The 25,262-nt window shown below is 47.2% G+C and overlaps 1 protein-coding gene across 1 annotated transcript in view; it reads right to left on the reverse strand.

The window, feature by feature from the left end:
* Nucleotides 1–25,262, reverse strand: part of MYO18B (myosin XVIIIB) — a 276,767-nt gene that overhangs the window by 68,802 nt on the left and 182,703 nt on the right. Inside the window, exons 31-35 of the mRNA XM_083717843.1 lie at nt 23,951–24,074; nt 22,988–23,188; nt 22,243–22,353; nt 18,029–18,133; nt 8,339–8,494 (exon numbers count right to left, since the gene is read on the reverse strand). Of these exons, the coding sequence (XP_083573969.1) occupies nt 8,339–8,494; nt 18,029–18,133; nt 22,243–22,353; nt 22,988–23,188; nt 23,951–24,074 (697 nt within the window). The remainder of the gene's footprint in view (nt 1–8,338; nt 8,495–18,028; nt 18,134–22,242; nt 22,354–22,987; nt 23,189–23,950; nt 24,075–25,262) is intronic.

A 25,262-nucleotide genomic window follows, 5' to 3' on the forward strand; every position in this document is an offset into this window, starting at 1 on the left:
CTTTCAGAGAATCATAGAACTGTACAGTTGGAAGGGACAAGAGGGTCTCTTTGACAGGCTCTGCTTATGTTTTGCATTTGTTGATATACAGTTCTGCCGTGCAAAATATTTAAGCCAGAGCTGCCGATGATTCAGGAAGGATCCAGTGAATCTTTCAACATTCAGCTTCATCCGATATCCACAAGTAACAGTATTGGGAGAAAGCCTTTTCTTTCTCTCCTTTTTTTGTAAAGGAGCTGCTCCATTCCCTTGATTAAAGGCTTGTGGTGAGAAGACTAATACCTCCAGTCATCTATTATGGGAAACAGAGGCGGAGCTAGCTGCTCCAGCCCCCGGAATGGCGCGCATGCTGTTCACCCAGGGGCGGGGCTAGCATCCCAGGGGGTGCCACCCGTGACGAGCAGCTCAGGGGGGGGGCAATGTCACCCCCCCTCAGAGATGACACCCAGGGTGGCCCGCACCCACCGCACCCCCTTCCTCTGCCAGTGATGGGATACACACTTTTTTAAAAAATGTAGAGCTTATTTTGCATGCTGAGTGCAAAGGAGGAGGTCTAGCAACCACAGCTTCAGTATCCAAATGACCAAGACAGAAATGAGGTTAAAATCCATGCTGTAGTCCAAATACAGATGCATGTATGAACAGGAGTCAGTATTCTAGTTTTATCAAATAATCACATAAAAATCACATAAAAAAATACATGGAATGAGAAAACTCACCCACAACTGTGAGATTTTGGCAATGCTTGCCACCCTCACAGTATTTTCAGAATGGGGAGAATATATCTCATAGCAGGTCAGGTGTTTTTAGTTCCCACTTTCAAATATATGCCTGCAGCTCAGTTTGGGGAAAGAGTTTTATCAGGAAATGCAGAAGGCAGGGAAACGGCTTAGATTCCCTCCTCCCAACATTTTTCTCCATTGTTAACCATCCCTCCCTAACCCTGCGTTTCTGCAAAGGAGCCAGACACTTGGACTTTCCTGCACATAATGGCATGGCAAGTAGAGACTGGCTGTGAGGACAGCATTTGCTGCAAACACACAGCCAAGGGCATCAGCCCAGAAAAGGTTTGACCATCTATTTCCTCCTGCTGCCTCCTCCCATCAAGCCAGGTAGAAACAGCTGCAGCTCACAGATGCTATTTACCCAGAATTATTATCCTAATTATAGATGTGTGCTAGCTGTAATTGCCTACGTCTCCAGAATGGCATGTTTTCAATGGAAATAAGCAAAGCAGATTATTGATTTAATGGCTCTGGAAGACTGGTGTCACTAAATTCCCATTACCCTTCATGCAATTCTTCTGTCAGGCGTAGGGATGTGCTTTGCAGGACTGAATCAGAGTAGCTGTGAGCAGTCTCCATCACCCCTTCTCCCCACACACCACCTGCGAATCCCATTCTCACATGCCTCCAATCTGTTGCGCCTGGATTGCTGGCTGAGGAGCCTTCCACACTGAAATATACTCAGAGTCGCAAAGTGATTTCATGCTCTTTATTCAGCTCATAGTGGTGAGGAGGAATGAATGAATGTCCCCTCAAAGTATCTGCTTTATATACATTATTTACACAATGGGCTGCACATGATTGGCTAATTCCGGAATTCTACTGTAAGCCAATCAGGTTGTGGATTCATTTCTATCTGGAGCATGATTGGGTGGTTCCTGCTAACCAATCATACTGCTGCATTGTTCTAGGACCAATCAGACTGCTGCATTCTGAATCCTATTGTTCTAGGACCAATCAGACTGCTGCAGTTTGGATCCTATTCAACTCAGTACATAACACCCCTCCCCTCTAAGTTCCAGTCCTGCCCGGGAGGTCGCATTCATAGTCCTCGAGGTACGCCGGCGGCCTACGTGTGCGTTGCGGCCTGGGGTGTTCCCTGGTCCGGGGTTCAGTTTCTGGCTCGTGTTCCAAGGATGCTGGCTGTGATGGGGCTGTTTGGTCTGGCGCAACCGGCTCGCTCAGTCGTGGTTCTGGTTCCGGTGTCCTTTCGGCCTCACGGGTCCTCTCTGTATTTACTGATTCTGCCTCTCCTGCTTGCCCCTGCTGCTCTATGGGCCTCACTGCCCCACTGTTCCCTTGGGACTCCTCTGACCTGTCCTCCTCCTCCTGGTTTTCTCCCGGGAATCGTCGCCGTATCTGGTCGCAGTGGCGACGCCAGCATTGCCCCCATCTGTTAGCACCTCGTACGACACGGGGCCAGTGACCCTGGTGACTGTGGCGGGTACCCATGCAGGGCCTGCCCCAAAATTCTTTGCGTACACTGGGTCCTGGGCCGCGAAGGTCCGGGGGTTCCTGCCTTCCCCCACCACTACCTCATCCTGAGCTCTATCGGGGTGAAGGCGGTCCAATTTGATTGCAAGGCGCCGACCCATTAGTAGTTCAGCGGGGCTCTGGCCAGTCATTGAGCTGGGGGTGCTGTGCTGTGCTAGAAGGAATGTGGCAAGGCGGTACTCCCAATCCCCTTGCGTCATGCGGCGAAGGGTGTCCTTGGTGGTCCGCACCATGCATTCTGCTTGGCCATTGGTGGCCGGGTGGAATGGCGCTGAACGGATGTGGCGGATGGCGTTCTGCACTGTGAAGGTTTGAAATTCTCCTGACGTAAATGCCGTCCCGTTGTCTGAGACGAGAGTGTCAGGGAGCCCATGGGTTGCAAACAGCCTGCGTAGTACCTGGATGGCTGCGGACGTAGAAGTGGACGGTACCAGTGCGACTTCCAGCCATTTGGTGTAGGAGTCCACCACTATGAAGAATGTTTTCCCCTGAAAGGGGCCAGCGAAGTCCACATGCAGGCGTGACCATGGTGCTCAGGCGGACTCCCAGGACTGGACTGGGGCCCTTGGGGGATCTGGGCGGGATTCTTGGCAGGCCTGGCAGTGTTTGATCCAGGCCTCTATCTCTCCGTCGATCCCTGGCCACCACACGTAACTCCTGGCAAGGGCCTTCATTCTTACTACCCCTGGGTGTGTCTCGTGTAGGGCTGTGAGGACCCTTTTGCGGAGGGGCTGGGGAACAACGACCCTGCTTCCCCATAACAGGCACCCCTTGTGGGCTGACAGTTCATGTTTGCGGGTTGTGTAGCCAGCGAATTCTGGCCCGGGGCTGCTGCTGGGCCATCCCCTCCACACCCAGTCCAGGACCCAGATGACCCTATCTTTCTTGGAATGGTGTGCAACCTCTTGTGCCTGAATGGGGCGGTCGGGAAGCAACTCCAGGCTCATAACATCTTGTGCAGGTGCTGGGTCGGGGCCTGTTTCCGGTAGTGGTAGCCTGCTGAGGGCGTCTGCATGGCCCATCGCCTTTCCAGGGCGGTGAATCAGTGCATACTGGTAGCTGGCAAGGAAAATTGACCACCTGAGGACGCAAGGAGACAGCACTTGGGGGGTCTGCTTTTCGGGGGCAAACAAGCCAAGCAACGGCTTGTGGTCAGTCACCACAGTGAAGGGCCGCCCGTACAAGAAATCATGGAATTTTTTTACTCCCTTCACGATTGCCAGACCCTCCTTGTCGATTTGCGAGTAGTTCCGTTCGGTTTCGTTGAGTGTCTGGGAAAAGTATGCTACTGGTACCTCTCTTCCATCCGGGAGTTAGTGTCCCAGGACAGCGCTGATGCCATAGGGCGAGGCGTCGCATGCTAGCACCACCGGCAGCCTCTCGTCGAAGTGTGCCAGGACTGAGTTTGAGACAAGTCCTTGACTGCCTGGAATGCGGCCTCCTGGCGCTGGCCCCACACCCAAGGGGCCCGCTTGTCCAGGAGTCTGTGTAGGGGCTCCGCTACCGCCGCCTTGTGGGGAAGGAAGGAATGGTAAAAGTTCAATAGTCCCAAGAAGGCCTGAAGTTCAGTCTTGCTCTTGGGCGCTGGGGCATCACAAATGGCCCGTACCTTGTCCCCAGTCGGGTGGACCCCTTCTGCGTCCACCATAAATCCCAGAAAGTCCACTTGAGGCACTCCTAGTAGACATTTTTCCCGCTTCACCTTGAGACCCGCCATCTGGAAACGGTGCAGAACGGTGCGGAGGCGGTCCTCAAACTCCTCTGGTGTGGGCCCGGCAATCAACACATCATCGAAGAAGGGGGTGACACCAGGAATCCCTTTAAGGAGAGAGTCCATTAGATTCTGGAATATGCCTGGTGCCACGCTGACACCGAATTGCAGCCGCTTTATCCTGAACGCTCCTCTGTGCGTCACAATCGTCTGTGCCTCTGCTGTGGCCTCATCTACTGGCAGCTGTTGATATGCTTGGGCCAAGTCCAGCTTGCCAAAAATTTTCGACCCAGCCAGGGTGGCAAGGACACGGCTGACCACTGGCACTGGGTATGCATGGGCCGTGAGGGCCTTGTTTATGGTACATTTGTAGTCTGCACAGATGCGGACCGAACCATTAGGCTTGACAGGTGTGACGATTGGGGTTTCCCAGGGGGCATTAGGCACCGGCTCCAGCACTCCTTGCTCCACGGGTCGGTCCAATTCCTCGTCTATACGGGGTTTCAGGGCGAACAGGACCCGGTGTGCTGGTCCCGGGGGGAAGGTAGCGTTGCCGTAGTCAGAGTTCACAAGATGAGAGGCAAGGTCCGAAACAGGGAGCCAGGCGGGGAACAGGAACGCTGGAAGGTCCGAAGCTGGGAGCCGGGAGGGAACAGGAACGCTGGAAGGTCAGGAGCAGGAGGCCGGGCAGGGAACAGGAACGCTGGAAGGTCAGGAGCAGGAGGCCGGGCAGGGAACAGGAACACTGGAAGGTCTGAAGCCAACAACGACGTTGCTCCCGCAACCTGGGGCCGGGCTGACTGACCTTTATCTTCTTCTAAGGCCAGGGGCGGTCCCGGCCCCCAGGAGCCCCGCCTCCTCTGGCCTTAAGGCGAGCACTCCTCCTGGGAGCAACCAGTTCCCTTCGGCTCTCTGCCCTAAGCCTCTGCAGTTCAGAAGAGGCCGAAGGGTTACTGGGCCCCGGAGGAGGCTCACCTGCAGACACTGAATCCTCAAGCACCTCTGGGGCCAGAATGGTTTCACCTGGTGCCTGCTCCTGAGGACCTGACACAGGTGCCGGCTCCTCAGAATCTAGGCCTTGCCCCAGTTCAACCGGCCCTGGAGGCGGGGACTCCTGTGCAGGCTGGGATTCCTCTGGTTCAGCCTCTGAATCAGAATCCCAGGCCATCACACCCGGCGGGCCTTGAGCCTGACCGGTCGTACTGCGGGGTCAAGCTGTAGAGCAATGGAGGGGCCGTATACTGTCCCAATTTCCCATCGAAAACCCCAAGAAACTCCTTGCATATGGCGTCCATGTCCACTTGTAAGCTCATGTGGTTCACCCCGGTGACGGCTAGCCCCAGTGGTCCAAACCATGCCAATCCCAGTAAGCTAATGTAGGGGCCCTTGACCACAAGCAAGTCCAGTTGCCGCGTCCGCCCTCGGTATTGCACCCTGAAGGTCCCCACCCCCATTGTGGGGACCTTACGTTTCTGGAAGTCCCGGAGGGTGAATGGGGCCGGCCTGAGTTTGGGACCCCCAGTAGGACACAGTTTCCTTAAGGTCCTTGCCGAGATTATGGATAGAGTTGAACCCGTGTCAAGCTCCATGCGGCATGGGGCCCCCTCTATCTGTACCTCTACATAAATTTTCTCTACGTTGGGGTGGGGCAACTGGTATACCTGGAAGTCCGTGAGCTCCGTCGAGTTGCCTTGGTGCGTTGGGCCCCGGGACCTGGAGCTCTTGGATTGGTCATCTGATGCCTGGTGTCGGGTGGGCCGAGCCCGACACACCCGGGTGATGTGTCCCAATTTTCTGCACTGCCTGCACTCTGCGTTGCGGAAACGGCAGGTCCTCCTCTCGTGACTTTCTCCACAGCTTGCGCAGTTCACTCCTTCTCGTCGAGGCAGCTGTGGTATGTGGGCTGCTTGAGTGCGCTGCTGTACTCAGTGCACCTCCTCCCTGTCGGATCCTGAGTCGTCGGTGAGGTCTTCGTGGTGGACCCTCGGTTGGGACGGCTGGCTCGGCCGTGCCTCTTGCGTCGACCTCTCGGCAGCTTCCGTTGCCAGGGCCTCCTCCAGAGCAACCTGGAACGTTAGGTTCTTCTTAGCGTAGAGGAGTCGTTGCAGCTTCTCATCCTTCAGGCCACCGACGAGGCGGTCACGAAGCATGTTCTCCAGCTCTGAGAAGTTGCAGAACCGGGCAGCTTGGCGGAGAGAGCTCACAAACCCAGTTATGTTTTCCCCAGGGGCTTGCCGCTTTGCGTAGAAGGCATTTCGACGAGCCACCACTGAGGGCTGTGGCGAAAAGTGCCCCTTCAGCTGTTCCATTATTGTTTTGTATGGAACAGTAGCGACGTCTTCAGGTGCAAGGAGAGCCCGGGCGATTTCAAACGTCTCCTCTCCGCAGACGCTGAAGAATATTGCCCTCTTCTTGGCGTCTTCTTCATCGGTGACCCCTTTGGCTTCTAGGAGGAAGGTGAAACGGGAGGCGTACGCTTCCCAGTCTCCAGATGCTGGGTTGAACGGCAAGAAGCTGCTGTTGGTTGCCATTCTGAGTTCCTTGTGTCCCGGAGCTGAAGCCTGGATACACGGTGCGAGGCAGCGGTGCGGCAGGTGGCGGTGCTGCGGTGCTGTGTGTGGCAGTCAGCTCAGCGGGATCCCATCCTCGTCGCCAGTGAAATATACTCCGAGTCGCAAAGTGATTTCATGCTCTTTATTCAGCTCATAGTGGTGAGAAGGAATGAATGAATGTCCCCTCAAAGTATCTGCTTTATATACATTATTTACACAATGGGCTGCACATGATTGGCTAATTCCGGAATTCTACTGTAAGCCAATCAGGTTGTGGATTCACTTCTATCTGGAGCATGATTGGGTGGTTCCTGCTAACCAATCATACTGCTGCATTGTTCTAGGACCAATCAGACTGCTGCATTCTGAATCCTATTGTTCTAGAACCAATCAGACTGCTGCCTTTTGGAGCCTATTGTTCTAGGACCAATCAGACTGCTGCAGTTTGGATCCTATTCAACTCAGTACATAACACACACAAACATTATTGTTTAGGTATTTACAAAGCACAGCACTTACGTTACCTGAATAAAGTCATTGTGCCCTTACCAACACCTGCAGCTAGTCTTGACTTTATCATCACATGCCAAACTTTTCTACAACAACTTGTCAGGTTTTTTCCATTTAGGGGATGCCATCAACCAGCATGGTTGGGCACCTGCTGGAGGGGGGACCTGCACCCCAGAAAGAAGTCCACTATCTAGTGTTCCCTTGGGTCTGCACCTCCCCTTGTCCATTGCAGCATGGCTTGCTTGCTCACCCGTCTCTTGCTCTGATCCAGGCTATGGTGGTGGCAACAAAACTTCTGACTACCAGTAGGGCCGGCCCAACCATGAGGCAAGGTGAGGCAAATGCCATGGGCAGCAGGAGCTACAGCATTTTGCAGTTTCCCTTAGGTGCCAAAACATCTTGGGCAGCCCTGAATACCCATTGCTAGAAACTGAAGGAGAGGAGGGGCTCTTGTGCCTGAATCCTGCTTGCGGGTTTCCCAGAGACATCTGCTTTGCCACTGTGAGGAGAGAAGGCTACACTGGGGGGTAGGGATTGGCCTGACCCATCAGGACCCTCCTTATGTTCTTAACTGACAGCGAGGGCTGGAGCCTGGATGGAAAACTTCCAGTGTTTGACGCCAGGAGTTCCACAACAGCCAAAGCAAAGGCAGCATATAAATGGAAGAACACATTGTAACTCTTTTCATTTCCTGAAAAGCATTTAGCAACACATGTGGGGCTCTGCATGTTTAAACTGAATGATTTCTACACCCCACCCCACCCCTTCGACTCTCTCTCCTCCCCCACCCCACCCTGTTCCTATTCTAAGGAGATCCATCTTGGGATTCTCTCCCTGCAGCTTCTGGCCCACAACACCAGGCCCCTCCAGGATCCCTTTTCCCCTCCAACAACAGATGCTGAAAGCACAGCTTGGCGATTGCAAGCAGTAGAAAGGCAGAAGCAAACACACAGAGGAGAGACTAATTACTGTGGTCCAAGGAATTAAAGACAGAAACAATCTATTTAACTAATTGCCTTAATTAAATTCTAAATGCTTCCTGTGAAAGATGCCTGTCTATACTGAAGGCACTTTAAAAAATAAAGAATGGGTTGGGGATGTAGATTAATTCTTTTACTTCTATTATTGGGTTATTGTTTTTTCTTTTTATTTTATATATTGTGATCTGTTTTGTGAACCACCCTGAGACCTCTGGGTATAGGGCGGTATTTAAATTCAATAAATAATAATAATAAATGCAGTCAACCAATCCATCCATCCATCTATCCATCCATCCAGCTTCTCACCTTGCCTCGAAGCTTCTCCAGCTCCTCCCTGCCCCCGGACGACTCTGCATCTGCCCCTGAGGTCTCCAGCAGGAGCTGCATGTCAGCCAGCAGAGCATGAGTCCTCTTCAGGTCACGCCGGAGTCGCTTCTCCACATCAAAATCTCGATGGCCAATCTGGAAACGGGGTGGGAAGAGAAAGCAGGGGCAGGCTTAGGGTGGGCAACTTGCACCAAGCCCCAAATCTCATGCCCTTTCCCCTTTGCACCCATAAGTATAAATTAGCATATGCAAATTTTGTGCAGAGGGGAGCATTGGGCTGTGCCTCAGGCACAGAAATGCCCCCCCCCCCCCGCACTTGCCAAGGCCTCTTCCACCACCCCACCCAGCTTTTCTTATAATGAAAGGTTTCTTTTTTCTTGCTTGGTTGGGGATGGCTTTGTTTTGGGGGCTGTTGTTGTTGTTGTTTAGTCGTTTAGTCGTGTCCGACTCTTCGTGACCCCATGGACCAGAGCACGCCAGGCACCTCTGTCCTCCACTGCCTCCCGCAGTTTGGTCAAACTCATGCTGGTAACCTCGAAAACACTATCCAACCATCTCATCCTCTGTTGTACCCTCTGATGTGCCCTCCATCTTTCCCAACATCAGGGTCTTCTCCAGGGAGTCTTCTCTTCTCATGAGGTGGCCAAAGTACTGGAGCCTCAGCTTCACAATCTGTCCTTCCTGTGAGCACTCAGGGCTGATTTCCTTAAGAATGGATAGATTTGATCTTCTTGCAGTCCAAGGGACTCTCAAGAGTCTCCTCCAGCACCATAATTCAAAAGCATCAATTCTTCGGCGATCAGCCTTCTTTATGGTCCAGCTCTCACTTCCATACATCACTACTGGGAAAACCATAGCTTTAACTATACGGACCTTTGTTGGCAAGGTGACATCTCTACTTCTCAAGATGCTGTCTAGGCCTGTCATTGCCCTTCTCCCAAGAAGCAGGCGTCTTTTCATTTCGTGGCTGCTGTCACCATCTGCAGTGATCATGGAGCCCAAGAAAGTAAAATCTCTCACTGCCTCCATTTCTTCCCCTTCTATTTGCCAGGAGATGATGGGACCAATGGCCATGATCTTCGTGTTTTTGATGTTGAGCTTCAGACCATATTTTGCACTCTCCTCTTTCACCCTCATTAAAAGGTTCTTTAATTCCTCCTTCTTTGGGGGCTGTTACCTGCTTTCATTTTATCTGTCTTCTCTTCTATTTGAGGGGGAAATGTAGGTATTTTCCTAGATTTCTAGATGTGCCCCTCAACCCCCAAAAAGACCGGGGACTCCACAGAATAGCTAGCCCTTCCTTCCTTCAATTAATGTTGTTAATTAATTTCCTGCTTCCTCTCACAAGACCTCAAGGCAGCCAGCCACCAATCAAGTACAATTAAAATTCAAAAACAATTTTTAAAAACAGAGGCAGCAGTCTCAGGTGGCAGAGTATGAGGGGGTAGCACCATCATGGGCATCACACCCATCCTCCACTGCTGGCAGAGAAGCTGTGGCAGCAGCTTCTGGTGAGCTCTCATGAGAACCCCAAGGAATTTTGTGGAATCTTGAAGATCTTGCAAGAAGCCACGGTCACTTCTCCTCACTTCTCTGGGAAACCCAGTCAGATGGGCGGGTATAAATAATAAATTATTTCTCTTTATCTCTATCATCACCATCATCTAGAGCCACCATGGGTGCCCCACCTGCTGCCAGAGAAGCAAGGAGAAGTGGCTTCTTGTTTTGCCTCAGGCTGCACAATGGGACGCACGGCCCCTGGACAACACACAACCAGGTTTAAGCCAAGGAAGAGCCACAATGTCCACACAGCATGAAGGATGCTTTGTCAGGATTTGATTAAAGCTTGTAATGTACGAAAAACTATGGAAAAATGGATTCTTATTCTTTGAACAAAATAGAGAAAATAAGATAACCATGGAAGGAGGGAGGGAAGTCAAAGGAATCAGGGAATCCTAAATGAGGAGGTGAATGGTGTGTCTGAATTTAAATTTGTTATGTAAAACATATTTACATCATTTGTTACATAGATACAAAGTTAACAAAAAGAGAATAAATTGATATATTTTAACAATTAATCTTCTTAAAGTACATTTAACTGCCTGTCGTCTCCATACTTCATTTACAGACTTGTTGCATAAACCAATCTGATTATTTTATAATAAAGTATTATTTCTCTTGTGTCCTTATTTCTTACTTAATATAATTACAGAGGTTATTCAAAGACAGTGACCAATTTCATACTACCACAATTGTTCTTAAGGTATATTTTGAAAACCTCTCATTTTGCAATAAATACTTGCTTTGACTTGTTTTAATTTTTTCGGTTAATTTGGCTAACTCTGCATATTCAACCAATTTTATCACTTTTACAGTAAGTCGCTATTAAAAGTCTCACAGCGACAGTTGCGTATAAAAATATTTCTCTTACATTCTTAGGAATGTCTGGTCCTGTAATTCCGAGTAAAAAGGCTTCTGTTGGTTTGTTGTTGTTTTTTTGTAAATAAAATCCTGAGCATTTTTTAAAGTTTTATGTAAATGTCATCCCAGAAGATCTTAATTTTTTTACATAACCACAACATATGGAACATTGTACCAGTTCCTTCTTTATATCTCCAACAAGTACTAGATACATTTTTATACATTTTTGAAAGCTTCCAAAGAGTCAGGTACCAATGATATTACATTTTTTGAAAGTTTTCCCTCAGCGTATAACACGCCATAAATTTCCAATTTACTTTCCATAGATTTTCCCACTCTATAAGATCTATATTGTACCCAAAATCCTGGGCCCATTTAATCATGGCCACTTTCACCTCCTCCTCCTTGACTTCCCAGTCAAGGAGGAGTCGGTATCCGTTAGAAAGAGCTTTTGTTTTGGAATTGACCAAATCTGTTTCCAATCTGATTGCCTCTGTCGCAAGCCCCCCTTTTTTTATCTGTTTTGAATGTTTCAAATAGTTGAAAGTATTGGAACCAATCTGCTATTTTCTCTCTTACCTCTTCAAAGCTTTTCAGCTTTAATTCATTTTTTACTTCCTTTAATAGTATTTTATATGTTGGCTAATTTCCTCCCGTGTTTTTCCTTTTTACCGCAGATGCCTCAACTGGTGAGATCCACCAAGGTGCCTTTGGCTCTAAGAGATCTTTATATTTCTCCCAGACCATATACAGGGATTTTCTAACAATGTGATTCAAGACGTTCTTGTGAATTTTAACTTTCCCATACCACAGGTATGCATGCCATCCATACCTGTTTTCATACCCTTCTAAGAGGTTGGGATCTTAAAGCATGCACCATTCCTTTAACCAGGTGAAAGAGGCTTCCTCATAATATAATTTTAAATCTGGCAGGAGAAAGCCTCCTCTTTCTTTTGTATCAATTAAAAATTGTTGTTTAATTCTATGTCTTTTTCCCTGCCATAAAAATTTGGAAATGTCTTTTTGCCAGATTTTGAGGTAGCCTGTTCCACCCAGTATCGGAATTGTTTGGAATAAAAAAAAGTAGTTTGGGAACCACGTCATTTTGATGATGGAAATGTTTCCTAAAAATTAGAGGTTTAGCCTACTTCAGATCTCGAGGTTCCCTTTGATCTCTTTCCAAACTTTCACATAATTATACTGAAACAAGTTGATGTCCCCCCCCACAATAATATTTATTAATTTTCAATATACATAACACAACAGAGAATATACAACAACACAACAACACAACAACACAACAACAACACAATATAGAAGTAAAAAATAAGAAAAAAGAATAACAGACTTAACATACCTAAACAGAAAAAAAGAAACTCCATTAATTAATTAAAATCCATTTTCATAAACATTTTAGTTGACTTCCTCTAATCTCCTCCATCTGAATTTCCTCTTAATTTGAATGTAGCAGTTTCCAATATCATTATTTCATAAAACAATATTACAGTCGTATTCCAATTTCTTTACCTTTCTTATAGTACATTTTCTTATTTATTCATTTAGGTCTAATTGGTTCTTTGAAGTGGTTACATATCTTTAATGTTAAGAGTATTTATTGAGATAGTCTTTAAATTTCTTCCAATCTTCTTGGTAATCCTCTTCTTTCTGGTCACGGATTCTCCCGGTGAGATCCGCCAGCTCCATAAATTCCATCATCTTCATCTGCCATTCTTCTACCGTTGGTAATTCTTGTGTTTTCCATTTACTGGCTAGTAAAATCCTAGCAGCTGTTGTGGCATACAAAAATACTTTCACGTCTTTTTGGGGCAGTTCAGTACCAACTATCCCAAGGAGAAAGGCCTCTGGTTTCTTAATAAATGTATATTTCATCATTTTTTAAAAAAATTCATTATAATTTTTTTCCCAGAAGTCCTTTACCTTGGGACAAGTCCACCACATATGATAGAAGGTACCTTCTTTTTCTTTACATTTCCAACATACATTGTCACAATTATGGTACATCTTTGCCAATTCGATGTTTTTGGAGTGATTCAGATGCCAAGGTATTTTGCTTTATGACAGATCTTGAGGCCAGATGTATTTTCCAATTCTTCCTTTTCCTGTGCTGTTACATTTTTCACCAACAGTTTCATCTTTTGTTGTTGTTTAGTCATGTCCGACTCTAGAGGGGTTCAATTTAAAGCCTGCCACTTCTCCAAATAAATTTGTTATGTAAAACTTTATATATATATAAATGCATATATATGATGCATAAGGGCACTGCAGACAGAGAAGCTGAGCAGCAGCTGAGATGGTAGGTAGCATTCCTCTGAGAGAAAAAGACAAAGATTGTGGTTTCTACCTGGTGCTGAAAACTCAGGAGGCTTGATGCCAGAATGCCAGCATTCCCCAACCTGGAACCCTTCAGATGCTCTGGACTACGACTCCCATCAGCCCCAGTCAGATGAGGTGGAGGCTGATGGGAGTTGCATTCCAAAACATCTGAGGGAATCAGATCGGGGAACTCATTCCTGCCATTTGGGCACCCATGGAAACAGCCTGCAACAGTCCCCTTGCAACAGGACAAATCAGCACTGCCGGTGGCCTTCCCCACTTTTCTGACAGATGGGTTCTGGCTGGGGAACGTTTGGGCAAAACATGGCTTCTGCTTTCCCCACTTAGCCCCCTTGGACTATCTCTTCCTCAGTCACTGTAATGCTCCGCTGGTCTTATCACAGAATGCATCTGACACAATAAATTAATTCCGTGCTCTAAATACAAATATAGTCACTGCTGCTGTTTTCAGACCTCAGTGTTTGCCTCTACCATCTCCAACCTTGTGTCTCACTAACGAACAAGGGCTTGAGAGAGTGGCTACAAACGTCACTCTCTTCTGCAGCATTTCAAGCAATGGCCAAATTGGCAGCTCTTTCCTTCTGCTAGCAGAAACAGCCAATGAATCACAAGTGGCGGAGATCAGAGGAAGGCAGTGGCACTGGCAGCAGCAGCAATCTCTTGCCTGCCTGCCTCCAGCGGCCCTCAGGAGCCATGAGCACAGAGCAGAGGCCACAGAAAGCACTGCAGAACACCCTTGGTGCCTCAGGTGGAGCAGCTGGCACAGGGGCTGCCTTTCTCAGCTTCAATGGGCCAGCAAGTTCAAAGCAAGAACCTGGAAATTAAACTGAGTTACTCCACAAATCTGCAGTTCTGATTTTTGAAAATGTCAGTTTGCTTTTGATATCTGTTTCAGTAAGGCACCCTTTTAAAAAAACCAATATCTTGTTATTAAATATAAGCATCTTAAATTTAGTTCCTTCTCCCCCTCCACACACCACAGCCAGACTCAAAGAAGTTAAAACTAACAAATTAGCAAAAGTATAAATTCCACTTCTTGCAAGCAAATTACAATTCTCCAAAATCCACTTTCATGGGTCGCCTCTTGCCCTTAAGGTGACTTTTAACACATCTTGAATTATGCATTCTGCACACACAGTTATCAGCCATTAACTGTACTGTGCTTGGTATTTGAAGCTGCAGCTCAGAATCTGTCCTCACACACAAGGCGCGTGAGGCTGCACAGGAAGGAGGCAGAGCCCAGCTACAAGGCCAAGTGAGGCAGGGAGCATTCAGGACAAGGGGTCCTGAAAAGCCAACTAAAAACGTAAGAACATATGAAGACTCCTGCTGGAGGCATACACTCACAAGTGTACACATCCTTCATATATAATGGCTACTCCTCCTCCCTTCCTGTTTGGTCTATTCCTTTTAAACAGGTTATACCCCTCAATTCCTACATTCCAGTCATGGGTCTCATCCAGTTTCAAAAATGTCTACCAGAGTCATATTTGCCATCCTGCATTAAAAGCTCCATTCGTCTTGCTTGTTTCCCATACTTTGTGCATTTGTGTAGAGACAATGGAAACCATGAGTTGTTCCCTCCAGCTGTTTCTTTCTTGTAGTTTCTTGCCCTTTAGCAGGTTTCGGTTTCAGCTAGGGTTAGGGTTAGTTTCCTGTGCATCAAAGAAACTATTATCCCTAGCACTGTGAGTTCTTCTGTCATCTGTAATGTTGTCTCCCTCGCCCAGAAGTTCTAGTTTAAAGCTCTCCTAGCAAACACATTTGTGCCAACCGCTGTGAGATGCAGCCCATCTCTTGCCAGAAGTCCTTTCTCAAGACCATGATCCAAGAAGCCAAACCCTTCCTCATTACACCACCTGCGCAGCCAGTGGTTTATCTCCAATATTTTCCTCTGTCTTCTTGGGCCACCACCGCTCCTCCACCTGTAGCTGCTGGGTGACCTTGGGCTTCTCTGAAGTCTCTCAGCCTCACTCACCTCGCAGAGTGTTTGTTGTAGGGGAGGAAGGGAAAGGAGATTGTTAGCTGCTTTGAGAGTCCTTAGGGTAGTGATAAAGCAGGATATCAAATCCAAACTCCTCCTCCTCCTTCTTTTTCTTCTTCTTCTTCTTCAACAGGAAGGAGTGATGAAAATACCACCTGTGCCCCAAGTCTCTTCATGATGGCCTGGGAATCGGATTCAGATGCTGAACCGGAGGAATCCCAGCCTGCACAGGAGTCGCCACCTCCAGGGCCGGCTGAGCCGGGGCAGGGGCTTGAACCTGAAGGGCCCTCACCTGTGCCGGATCCTCAGGAACAGACAACAGCTGAATCTGCTCTGGCTCCGGAGGTGATCGAGGACCCATTGCCTGCAGGTGCTCCTCTCTCAGCCCTGTCAGGGGAAGGTGAGGTTGCCTCTGGGTCCAGTAACCCTCCAGCCTCTCCTGAGCTGCAGAGGCTCAGGGCAGAGAGGTGGAGGGAACTAAGTTCCCGCAGGAGGAGTGCTCGCCTCCAGGCCAGGAAAGGCGAGTCACCTGTGGACCGGGGCCGCCCTATGCCGCAGAGGAGATAAAGGCCAGCCCGTCCAGTCCCAGGTTGCGGGAGCAACATCATTGGTTACCTGTTCCTGCTGGCACCCTGTCCTGCTTTCTGCCAGAGTTCCTGACCATGCCCGACTCCCTGCCTTGGACCCCACTTCAGCCTCGGACCGGACATGGACCATGCTGCACGGTAATCCCCCCGGGACCAGCACACTTCAGCTTCCTGCCCAGAGTCTCATGTTCCCTTGTTATATGTTGAAGGCTGTGTGTGTCAGTATTATTTTACCCACATGAATCAGAAGGAAGGGTTAGTGGTCAGTGGGCTTTATAAGATTTGGCGAATTCTCTGTCACATTGTGAATCTTTGCAGCTGGAAGACAGCCCAAATCCTGGGACATTCTGTTACCTCCACACACGACTTTATTTTCTCTGTCCTGACTCTTCCAGCATTCAGCTTCAGTGGATGTCAAGTTCATCAAGAGAAGCTGTATCTGAAAGGAGCCAGAGTCAACTGTAGGCTGATCAGGCATGTGGTAGCCTCTGCTTCCCTGGAAGAGCTGGTTGGCTGCTTAATGGGCACTCATTATTTTCAAGACTTTGGCTTCTGGAAGGATGGGAATAGACAGAGGGAACTCATCCTCTAAGTGAGAGGATGGTGGCAGGACTGTGTCCTCCCTCTGAAGGGGATCCAAATGAAATACTGATGGTTCTCCTCCCAAGGAGTAGCCTGAACCTTGCCCTCAACTGAGTCATTCACTGCATGCTGCAAGATTCCCCAGTCATGGTTCCCATCCAGGGCTGGAATTAGGTTTGATGAGGCCCTCAGCTCCTGAAGGTAATGGGGCCCTTTCTATGTCCAGCTGTCCTTTGTCAACAACAAATTGTTACTGTTTTTTGTGTTGAATATGGTAATTCATAGGAGCCTACACAATACAAAACACAGTTGCTGTATGTAGGTTTTATTTTATTTGTTTTTTATCTTATATTTTGGAAATGTACATCCAGGTTTTTTTCCTTTGGTTTTTTTTGGGGGGGGGGGGCAAGAGAGTAGGGCCCTAAGCTACAGCTTGTTTAGCTTATACGTAAATCTGGCACTGCTCCCATCCCAGGAAGTGGAAAGGAAGTGTCCAGGAAGTTCCGGGGGGGGGGGAGTTGTGTGCCATCCTGTCCTATTGTGAAACAGACATGCAGCTCCTCTTCCAAATAAACCCCAAACAGATGTGGTCCAAGAAATCTTAGAGTAGGCTTGTTAGAGGTTTCAAGCTTAGAAAGGTTTTTATTTTTTTTTAATTGGAGAAGAACGATGAGAGAAATTGGGTTCAGATGGTGAGGCTCAGACTAACGGATGATAACCTCATTAGCACATATGTCAGAAGGTGAGGATATGAGGGCCTGGCTCAACCTAATTATTATTATTATTATTATTATTATTATTATTATTATTATTTGTACCCCACCCATCTGACTGAATTGCCCCAGCCACTCTGGGTGGCTTGCCATGATAAGGGTATGTAACATAGAGTTAGGATATCCTCTTATATGCTTACCTGGAAGTAAGCCTCAATGAACTCACTAGGATTTACTTCTGAGCAGGACAGTCATAGCATTGCACTGCCCAAAACACAAATCCTTGCACAGAGAAAGCTAACGTCTTAGGGGCAAAGTGACCAGGTCCACATTTGCCCTGACATGCTCTTTCCCTTGGGCAGAAGATATAGAAGTATGCTTAGCCACACCAACAGGGTAAAGAACAGCTTCTATCCGTGGGCTGTTAGGCTACTGAATGAAAATATAACAACAGGGCAACTGACTTTCGGGTTTGGTGGATGTGCGTCAGTAAACGAGGGGAATTAAGACTAAGAGAGCTGAGTGGGGGTTGCTCGTGTAATCTCACTGTATACAAGTTGTACAAGTGACAATAAAGTATTTCAATTTTCTATAGGCAAGGATTGTGATTTCATTTTATTTTAGGAAAGGAAGGGCATTCAGTTATGTGAGTTCCCTTCTACACCCTGAAATTGCACAATCAGCTGGTTTGCCATCAGCTTGTGAGCATGAGATCGATTCTAGACACTTTGGAGCTCTTTGGCATTTAAAAGGCTTTGTGATTCTGCACTATTTAGATTGTGTGGTGACAATTGCCTGTGTGCTACTGCCTTGGCTTACACATTTATTTTATTCTGTAAGGGTGAAAGGAAGGCATTGGAGGCTGTGCTCCTCCAAGTGACCCCCTTGCCGCCCTGCATATGGCTCCAGGAAAGGAGATGGCAGGGTAGAGACAAGCCACCTGTTCCATTGCTGGCGTTCTACATTGTTTCCCGAGGGCCTAACGGTGACATCCTTCCAAGTCACTGACAGATTGCAGTTCCCTTACCTGTTCACAGAGTGTGGCAATCAGCCCTTCCAGGTCCCGCTTCTCACAGAGAATTGCCTGCTTCTCTTCGCCCTCCTGCTCACACTGCATCTCCAGCTGACGCAGCTGTAAAAGAGGCCAAGGAACAGAGCGATGTCTGAATAGACTGAGCGGAACTGAGAGGGGAGCCAGCGAGTAGCAGCAGCCTCCAGCCATTGCTTATGCCATCCTTTCTTCACCAGAACAACTTTCCTTATGTCCAGAAACCTGAAATTGCACTGGTGGTATTTTTGTTTTTAATTGCTCTTTGTTTTATGTTTCAAAGGCAGCTCCTGACTGGGAAAAACTGACCCAAGAAAGAAAAACAAATACATCTTGACCCTTTTTGATTGATTGGATTGGAAGCGTCATTTATAAGAATTGAAACTATCCTCTTACGGTTTCTGGGTTAATTTGGGATTCTTTGCATGTTGTTGTTGATGTTGTTGTTGTCATCATTATCTTTGATTATCTTCTTCTAAACCAACGCCTCAATGTGATTTGCATATAAGATAATTAAAAACATTTTAAAACACAAAACATCAGATGCATTTAAAATAAGACTAAAGTCCCAACAAGTGGACACTTGCAGAGACAGCCATCAAAGGTGTCATTAAAACCGACACCTTCAAGATCAGGGCCACAATCTGAGGCCCATCATTTTATCTCTTAATTCCAGCCCATAACATGCATGCCGATGCTGTCCCCACTCACCCATATCATGATTTATTTGTAGTTCTTTAAAATAATGTCTCTTTTCTGTGAAAAGATCAATAGCAGCCCAAGGAAATGGAAATCCATGAAGATTCATGCATACCAAGCAGCAGACCTTAACATTACATGTTAGAGTCAGATTTGTAATATATCACTATAATTTTGAAAACAAGCTTTGCCTAATATTTTTAGTGCCTCTGAAGCATCATTGGCAGAAATAATTATATAGTTAATTAAAAAGAAATTAATTTGAATCCAGTCTTGGTTTTACTCAGTGGGACCAGAAAGCATATATAATCAGCCACAATTCTCTCTAATTTATAGAAGCAGAACTAATCCCACCTATATATCAATGAGATCTGCCTTCCAATGACAGCGGTCAAGCTCCAGTGTCCATTGTGCTCCGCATTCTGTATCCGACAAGACAGAATGGTCCGTGGGACAAATCAGCTGAATACAAGACCATCCGAAGAAACTGCTGGGTCAGGCCAACAGCTCATCCAGCACAGCACCCAGCAAACAACACAAGAGCCCTCTTCCCTCTAGTGACAACTGGGATTCAGAAGCATTACTGGCGTCAGCTCTGGAGGCAGAGTTTTGCCAGTATGCCTGGTAGTCATTGATGGCCTTCTCCTCCATGAATTTGTCTAATCCTCTTTTAAAGCCATCCCATTTCTTCCTGAGGGAGGGAGTTACATAGTTTAATATGTGCTGCGTTAAGAAGTCCTTTCTTTTGTCTGTCCTGAATCTTTTAACATTCAGCTTCATTGGGTGTCCATGAGATTTGAGTATTATGAGACAGGGAGAACAACTTCTCGCTGTCCAGTACTTTCTCCATGCCACACATAGGTACTGAGCCATTATTCACTGCAGCTGCTTCCTACGTGAAATGAACAGGACGGCCTTCAAGGGCAGGAGTGGAGAGCTCTGTCTACTGGAATGCCCAGAGCTACAGAAATCTGCCAGACTAAGGACACACTCCAGTATCCCTGCCAAGAAAACTCCATGGACAAAGACAACCGGCATATAAAAGATATGACGCTGGAAGATGAGCCCCTCAGGTCGGAAGGCGTCCAACATGCTACTGGGGAAGAGCGGAGGGCAAGTACAAGTAGATCCAGAGCTGATGAAGCGGCTGGGCCAAAGCCGAAAGGACGCTCAGTTGCGGATATGCCTGGAAGCGAAAGGAAAGTCCAATGCTGTAAAGAAAAATATTGCATAGGAACCTGGAATGTAAGAACCATGAACCTGGGTAAGTTGGAGGTGGTCAAAAATGAGATGGCAAGAATAAATATTGACATCCTGGGCATCAGTGAACTAAAATGGACGGGAATGGGTGAATTCAGTTCGGATGACCATCATATCTACTACTGTGGGCAAGAAACCCGTAAAAGAAATGGAGTGGCCCTCATAGTCAACAAAAGAGTGGCGAAAGCTGTTCTGGGATGCAATCTCAAAAATGATAGAATGATCTCGATACGAATCCAAGGCAGACCTTTTAACATCACAGTAATCCAAGTTTATGCACCAACTACTTGTGCTGAAGAAACTGAAATTGACCAATTCTATGAAGACTTACAAGACCTTATAGAAGTGACACCAAAGAAGGATGTTCTTCTCATTATAGGGGATTGGAATGCTAAAGTAGGGAGTCAAGAGATAAAAGGAACAACTGGCAAGTTTGGCCTTGGAGATCAAAACGAAGCAGGGCAAAGGCTAATAGAGTTCTGTCAAGAGAACAAGCTGGTCATCAGAAACACATTTTTCCAACAACACAAGAGACGACTCTACACATGGACATCACCAGATGGGCAGCACCAGAGGTGGCAAGAATACACAGAGGAATTATACCAGAAAGAAATGGATGTCTCGTATACCCCAGATAGTGTGGTTGCTGACCTTGAGCCAGACATCCTGGAAAGTGAAGTCAAATGGGCCTTAGAAAGCACTGCAAATAACAAGGCCAGTGGAAGTGAAGGTATTCCAGCTGAACTATTTAAAATTTTAAAAGATGATGCTGTTAAGGTGCTACACTCAATATGCCAGCAAGTTTGGAAAACTCAGCAGTGGCCAGAAGATTGGAGAAGATCAGTCTACATCCCAATCCCAAAGAAGGGCAGTGCCAAAGAATGCTCCAACTACCGCACAATTGCACTCATTTCACACGCTAGCAAGGTTATGCTTAAAATTCTACAAGGAAGGCTCAAGCAGTATGTGGACCGAGAACTCCCAGAAGTGCAAGCTGGATTTAGAAGAGGCAGAGGAACCAGAGACCAAATTGCAAACATGCGCTGGATTATGGAGAAAGCTAGAGAGTTCCAGAAAGACATCTACTTCTGCTTCATTGACTATGCAAAAGCCTTTGACTGTGTCGACCACGGCAAACTATGGCAAGTTCTTAAAGAAATGGGAGTGCCAGATCACAACATCTGTCTCCTGAGAAATCTCTATGTGGGACAAGAAGCTACAGTTAGAACTGGATATGGAACAACTGATTGGTTCAAAATTGGGAAAGGAGTACGACAAGGCTGTATTTTGTCTCCCTGCTTATTTAACTTATATGCAGAATTCATCATGCGAAAGGCTGGGCTGGATGAATCCCTAGCCGGAATTAAGATTGCCGGAAGAAATATCAACAACCTCAGATATGCAGATGACACAACCTTGATGGCAGAAAGTGAGGAGGAATTAAAGAACCTTTTAATGAGGGTGAAAGAGGAGAGCGCAAAATATGGTCTGAAGCTCAACATCAAAAAAACGAAGATCATGGCCACTGGTCCCATCACCTCCTGGCAAATAGAAGGGGAAGAAATGGAGGTAGTGAGAGATTTTACTTTCTTGGGCTCAATGATCACTGCAGATGGTGACAGTAGCCACGAAATTAAAAGGCGCCTGCTTCTTGGGAGAAGGGCAATGACAGGCCTAGACAGCATCTTGAGAAGTAGAGACATCACCTTGCCAACAAAGGTTCGTATAGTTAAAGCTATGGTTTTCCCAGTAGTGATGTATGGAAGTGAGAGCTGGACCATAAAGAAGGCTGATCGCCGAAGAATTGATGCTTTTGAATTATGGTGCTGGAGGAGACTCTTGAGAGTCCCTTGGACTGCAAGAAGATCAAACCTCTCCATACTGAAGGAAATCAACCCTGAGTGCTCACTGGAAGGACAGATTGTGAAGCTGAGGCTCCAGTACTTTGGCCACCTCATGAGAAGAGAAGACTCCCTGGAGAAGACCCTGATGTTGGGAAAGATGGAGGGCACAAGGAGAAGGGGACGGCAGAGGACGAGATGGTTGGATAGTGTTTTCGAGATTACCAGCATGAGTTTGACCAAACTGCGGGAGGCAGTGGAGGACAGAGGTGCCTGGCGTTCTCTGGTCCATGGGGTCACGAAGAGTCGGACACGACTAAACGACTAAACAACAACAACAAACAACAACAAAGGACACACAAGGACAAAGGTGGCTGCCTCCCCATGCCATACCCTTTTCTGGCAGGACTGCCGAACATCCTCCAGCTCTTCCTCCTTGTCCTCCAGCTCCTTCTGGTGAAGCTGTTTCATCCTCTCAATTTCCAGTTCGAGTCTCAGGTGAAGCTGAAAGGAAGCACCAGGACAATATGAAGATGAAGGTGATGAATTATCCACCCTTCACTGTGAGGTCCTGGGGGGCAGGGTTACAACATCCTGAGCACTCAAGATGGTCTGCAGGGAAGGAGGGGGGGGGTCTTTCAGATATTTGGGACCTGAGCCGTTCAGGGGTTTGAACACTAGCACAAGCACCTTCAGTTGGGGAGGGTGACTTGTTGAGGGTTTCTGTTTTGAGCCACATTCACTTATGGAAAATTTGTTGGGAGCCACTGATCTGTAGTGGGTGGAGCCAGACATCACTGAAGGCATCCTCCCCCCTCTCTTTCTGCTACTCCCTCATCTTATTTTCTCCTCCTTGTAGTCCATGGCTGGGGGGGGGGTGTTGGTTGCTTGCCCCCTGCATCACCTTTCTGTGCTCCTTAAAATAACCCTGTAATTGAGGTCAGTCCTGTTGACTCTAGATGGGGGACGGGAGACTGAGGGCTGTGGAGAAGAGAGTTTTGCATGGTCCTCTTCTTCCCAAGCTCTTGTGCCTAGCTCAGTACTTCCTAGCTGGTGCTCTTGGAACAGAGGGAGGGCAAGGTTGCACCCAAAGTGCTGATGAAAGCCAAATCACTTCCTCCTCAGGAGGCCACCTTACCTGTTCCAGCTGTTCAATGGTGCTTGCTTGGGAACTCAGCTCCTTCTGCTGCTCAGAGGCTCTTGACTCCAGGTCCCAAAGTTTCTTCTGGAGGGCAGCCAACGAGTTGGCATCCAGGTCCTTGGGGGCGCTGAGCTCCTGCACCTGGCTGCTCAACAGCACAAGCCGCTGGTTGAGGCTGGCATTGTCCAATTCTTTTTGCTGGGGTCGGCAGGGGGGATCGTGAAGGTGGGGGGACATAGAAGACAAGGGAAAAAATTGACACATCCACAGTTTAGTCAACTGTATCATTTATTTATTTGCCATCTATATATATGTGCCATCAGGCAACAACATTCTCTGGGCAACTTACAATTTCAATAAAACATTAAAATGCAGCATCCCTAAGGCAGGAGAGTTAAACGATTTCAGATACTGTACCTTGAAAAAGGTCTTGGAAAACAATACAGGTACCATTTCTTGGTGCTGATAGGATTTAAAATCAGAAACTAGGCAAGATGTGCTTTCTTTTTAAAGTGCATCTCAAAAATAAACATTTCAAAATAAAAATTTTGAGATCCTGAATTCTGAAGCCATTTTTGAATTTTTTTCTTCAAAGGTTTTTTTGTAGCTGTTTTTTGAATTGTCCTTATTGATAATATTAATGTTTCGTTGTTTTGCAAACCGCCTGGAGATTTTTCTTACAACCAAGTAGTATATAAATTTCATGAAATTAAATCAATTAATAAAAACTTGGGGAGGTTGGCTTTCGAATTCAGACTTTGAGATTCTGAAAGATTTGTGCAGCTGTCTGACCTGTGTATGTGCCTCAGCAGTTGCATATCTGGATGCATTTTGCCGTGGCTCATTTCACAGAACCATAGGATTGTAGAGTTGGAGGGGACCTCAAGGGTCATCTAGTCCCACCACAGAACCCTTGTGCCCTTTGCTCCTCTTCCTTCCTTCTGCCCTGCCCTGCCTTACCTCTAAGCTCCGCTGCAACTTCCCCAGCTCAAACTGAAGGCTGGTGCTCTCTTGTAACACTTTCTCCCGAAGGCTCTTCTCGAAGGCGGATTCTCCCAAGGCCTGAGCCAGCTGCAGGTCAAATCTGACAGAGGCAAAAGGTCTCATGAGTTGGCCCTCCATCACTCCCAGCAGGAAGTCCCACAGCAGGGCAAAGATGCAGGCCGGGAGCTGCCAGGTCTTGGCCAGAGCTGTAGATGGCCACACATGAATCTTGACCTGGAGAGGACGATCGTGGCCTCAAAGTCCTTAAGGACAGTTGCTGGAGCCAGGACCAGCTTGCAAGCCCAGCTTTATTGCAATTTTGTTTCATATATTTTAAAATGAATATGAAATATACTAGGTGAGTTTAGGAACACAAACACACAAACACACATATACACACATACCACCTTTCTGAGTATTATTATTATTATTATTATTATTATTATTATTATTAGCAGCAGCAGCAGCAGCAGCAGCAGCAGCATTTATATCCCACCTTTTCTCCAAGGAGTTCAAAGTGGTGTACATAGTCCTCCTCGCCCCCATTTTATCCTCACAGCAACCCGGTGAGGTAGGTTAGGCTGAGAGAGGCAGATACAGGCCCAAGGTCACCCAGTGAGCTTCATGGCCGAGAGAGGATTTGAACCTGGGTCTCCCAGGTCCTTGTCTAACACTTTTAACCACTAGACCGCATTGGCTCTCCTAGACCAGGCCATAAACCTTTCCACAGCACCTTATGTAGCCTAACCACCTGCAGGATTTGGGTGGCAACTACAGCAGGCTGAAGCAGAAGCTATGCTGGGGACTTAGAAGATTTGGGGCACTGACCCATAGACTGACCTTTGAATAAAACGTGTATATGCTGCTAGCTTAATAGGTATAGATGTAGATTTAGAGTGTGAATGTCGTAGGAGGAAACAACTAATTTCCAGTCCAAATTCACCCAAATATAATCACCTCAGATCACTGCCCCACAAAAGCTTCTCTTCAATCTGTTTCCCCCAATGAATTTCCTAGCAGATCCTGTTCCAAATCAATTTGATTAGTTTTTCATTACCCACCCCCAAATAACCTCTAGATAAGGTCATCTTAAATGCATTTATTTCTCCAAAACTGTACAACAATCCAAATTCATTACCTACCCAGTAACACATTGGGTGCTCAGGAAGAGATCTGAGGACCCTGCTGCCTGGCCCCAGCACCCTAGCAGTATCTCAGGGTGCAAGCAGAGGAGAGATGAAGCAGGTAGGCCTTGAGGTGGGGAGCAGGGATCAAAGGTCCGTGGCAG

Source organism: Podarcis gaigeae (assembly GCF_964106915.1).
Source record: "Podarcis gaigeae genome assembly, chromosome: 16".
NCBI classification, from domain to species: Eukaryota; Metazoa; Chordata; class Lepidosauria; order Squamata; family Lacertidae; genus Podarcis; species Podarcis gaigeae.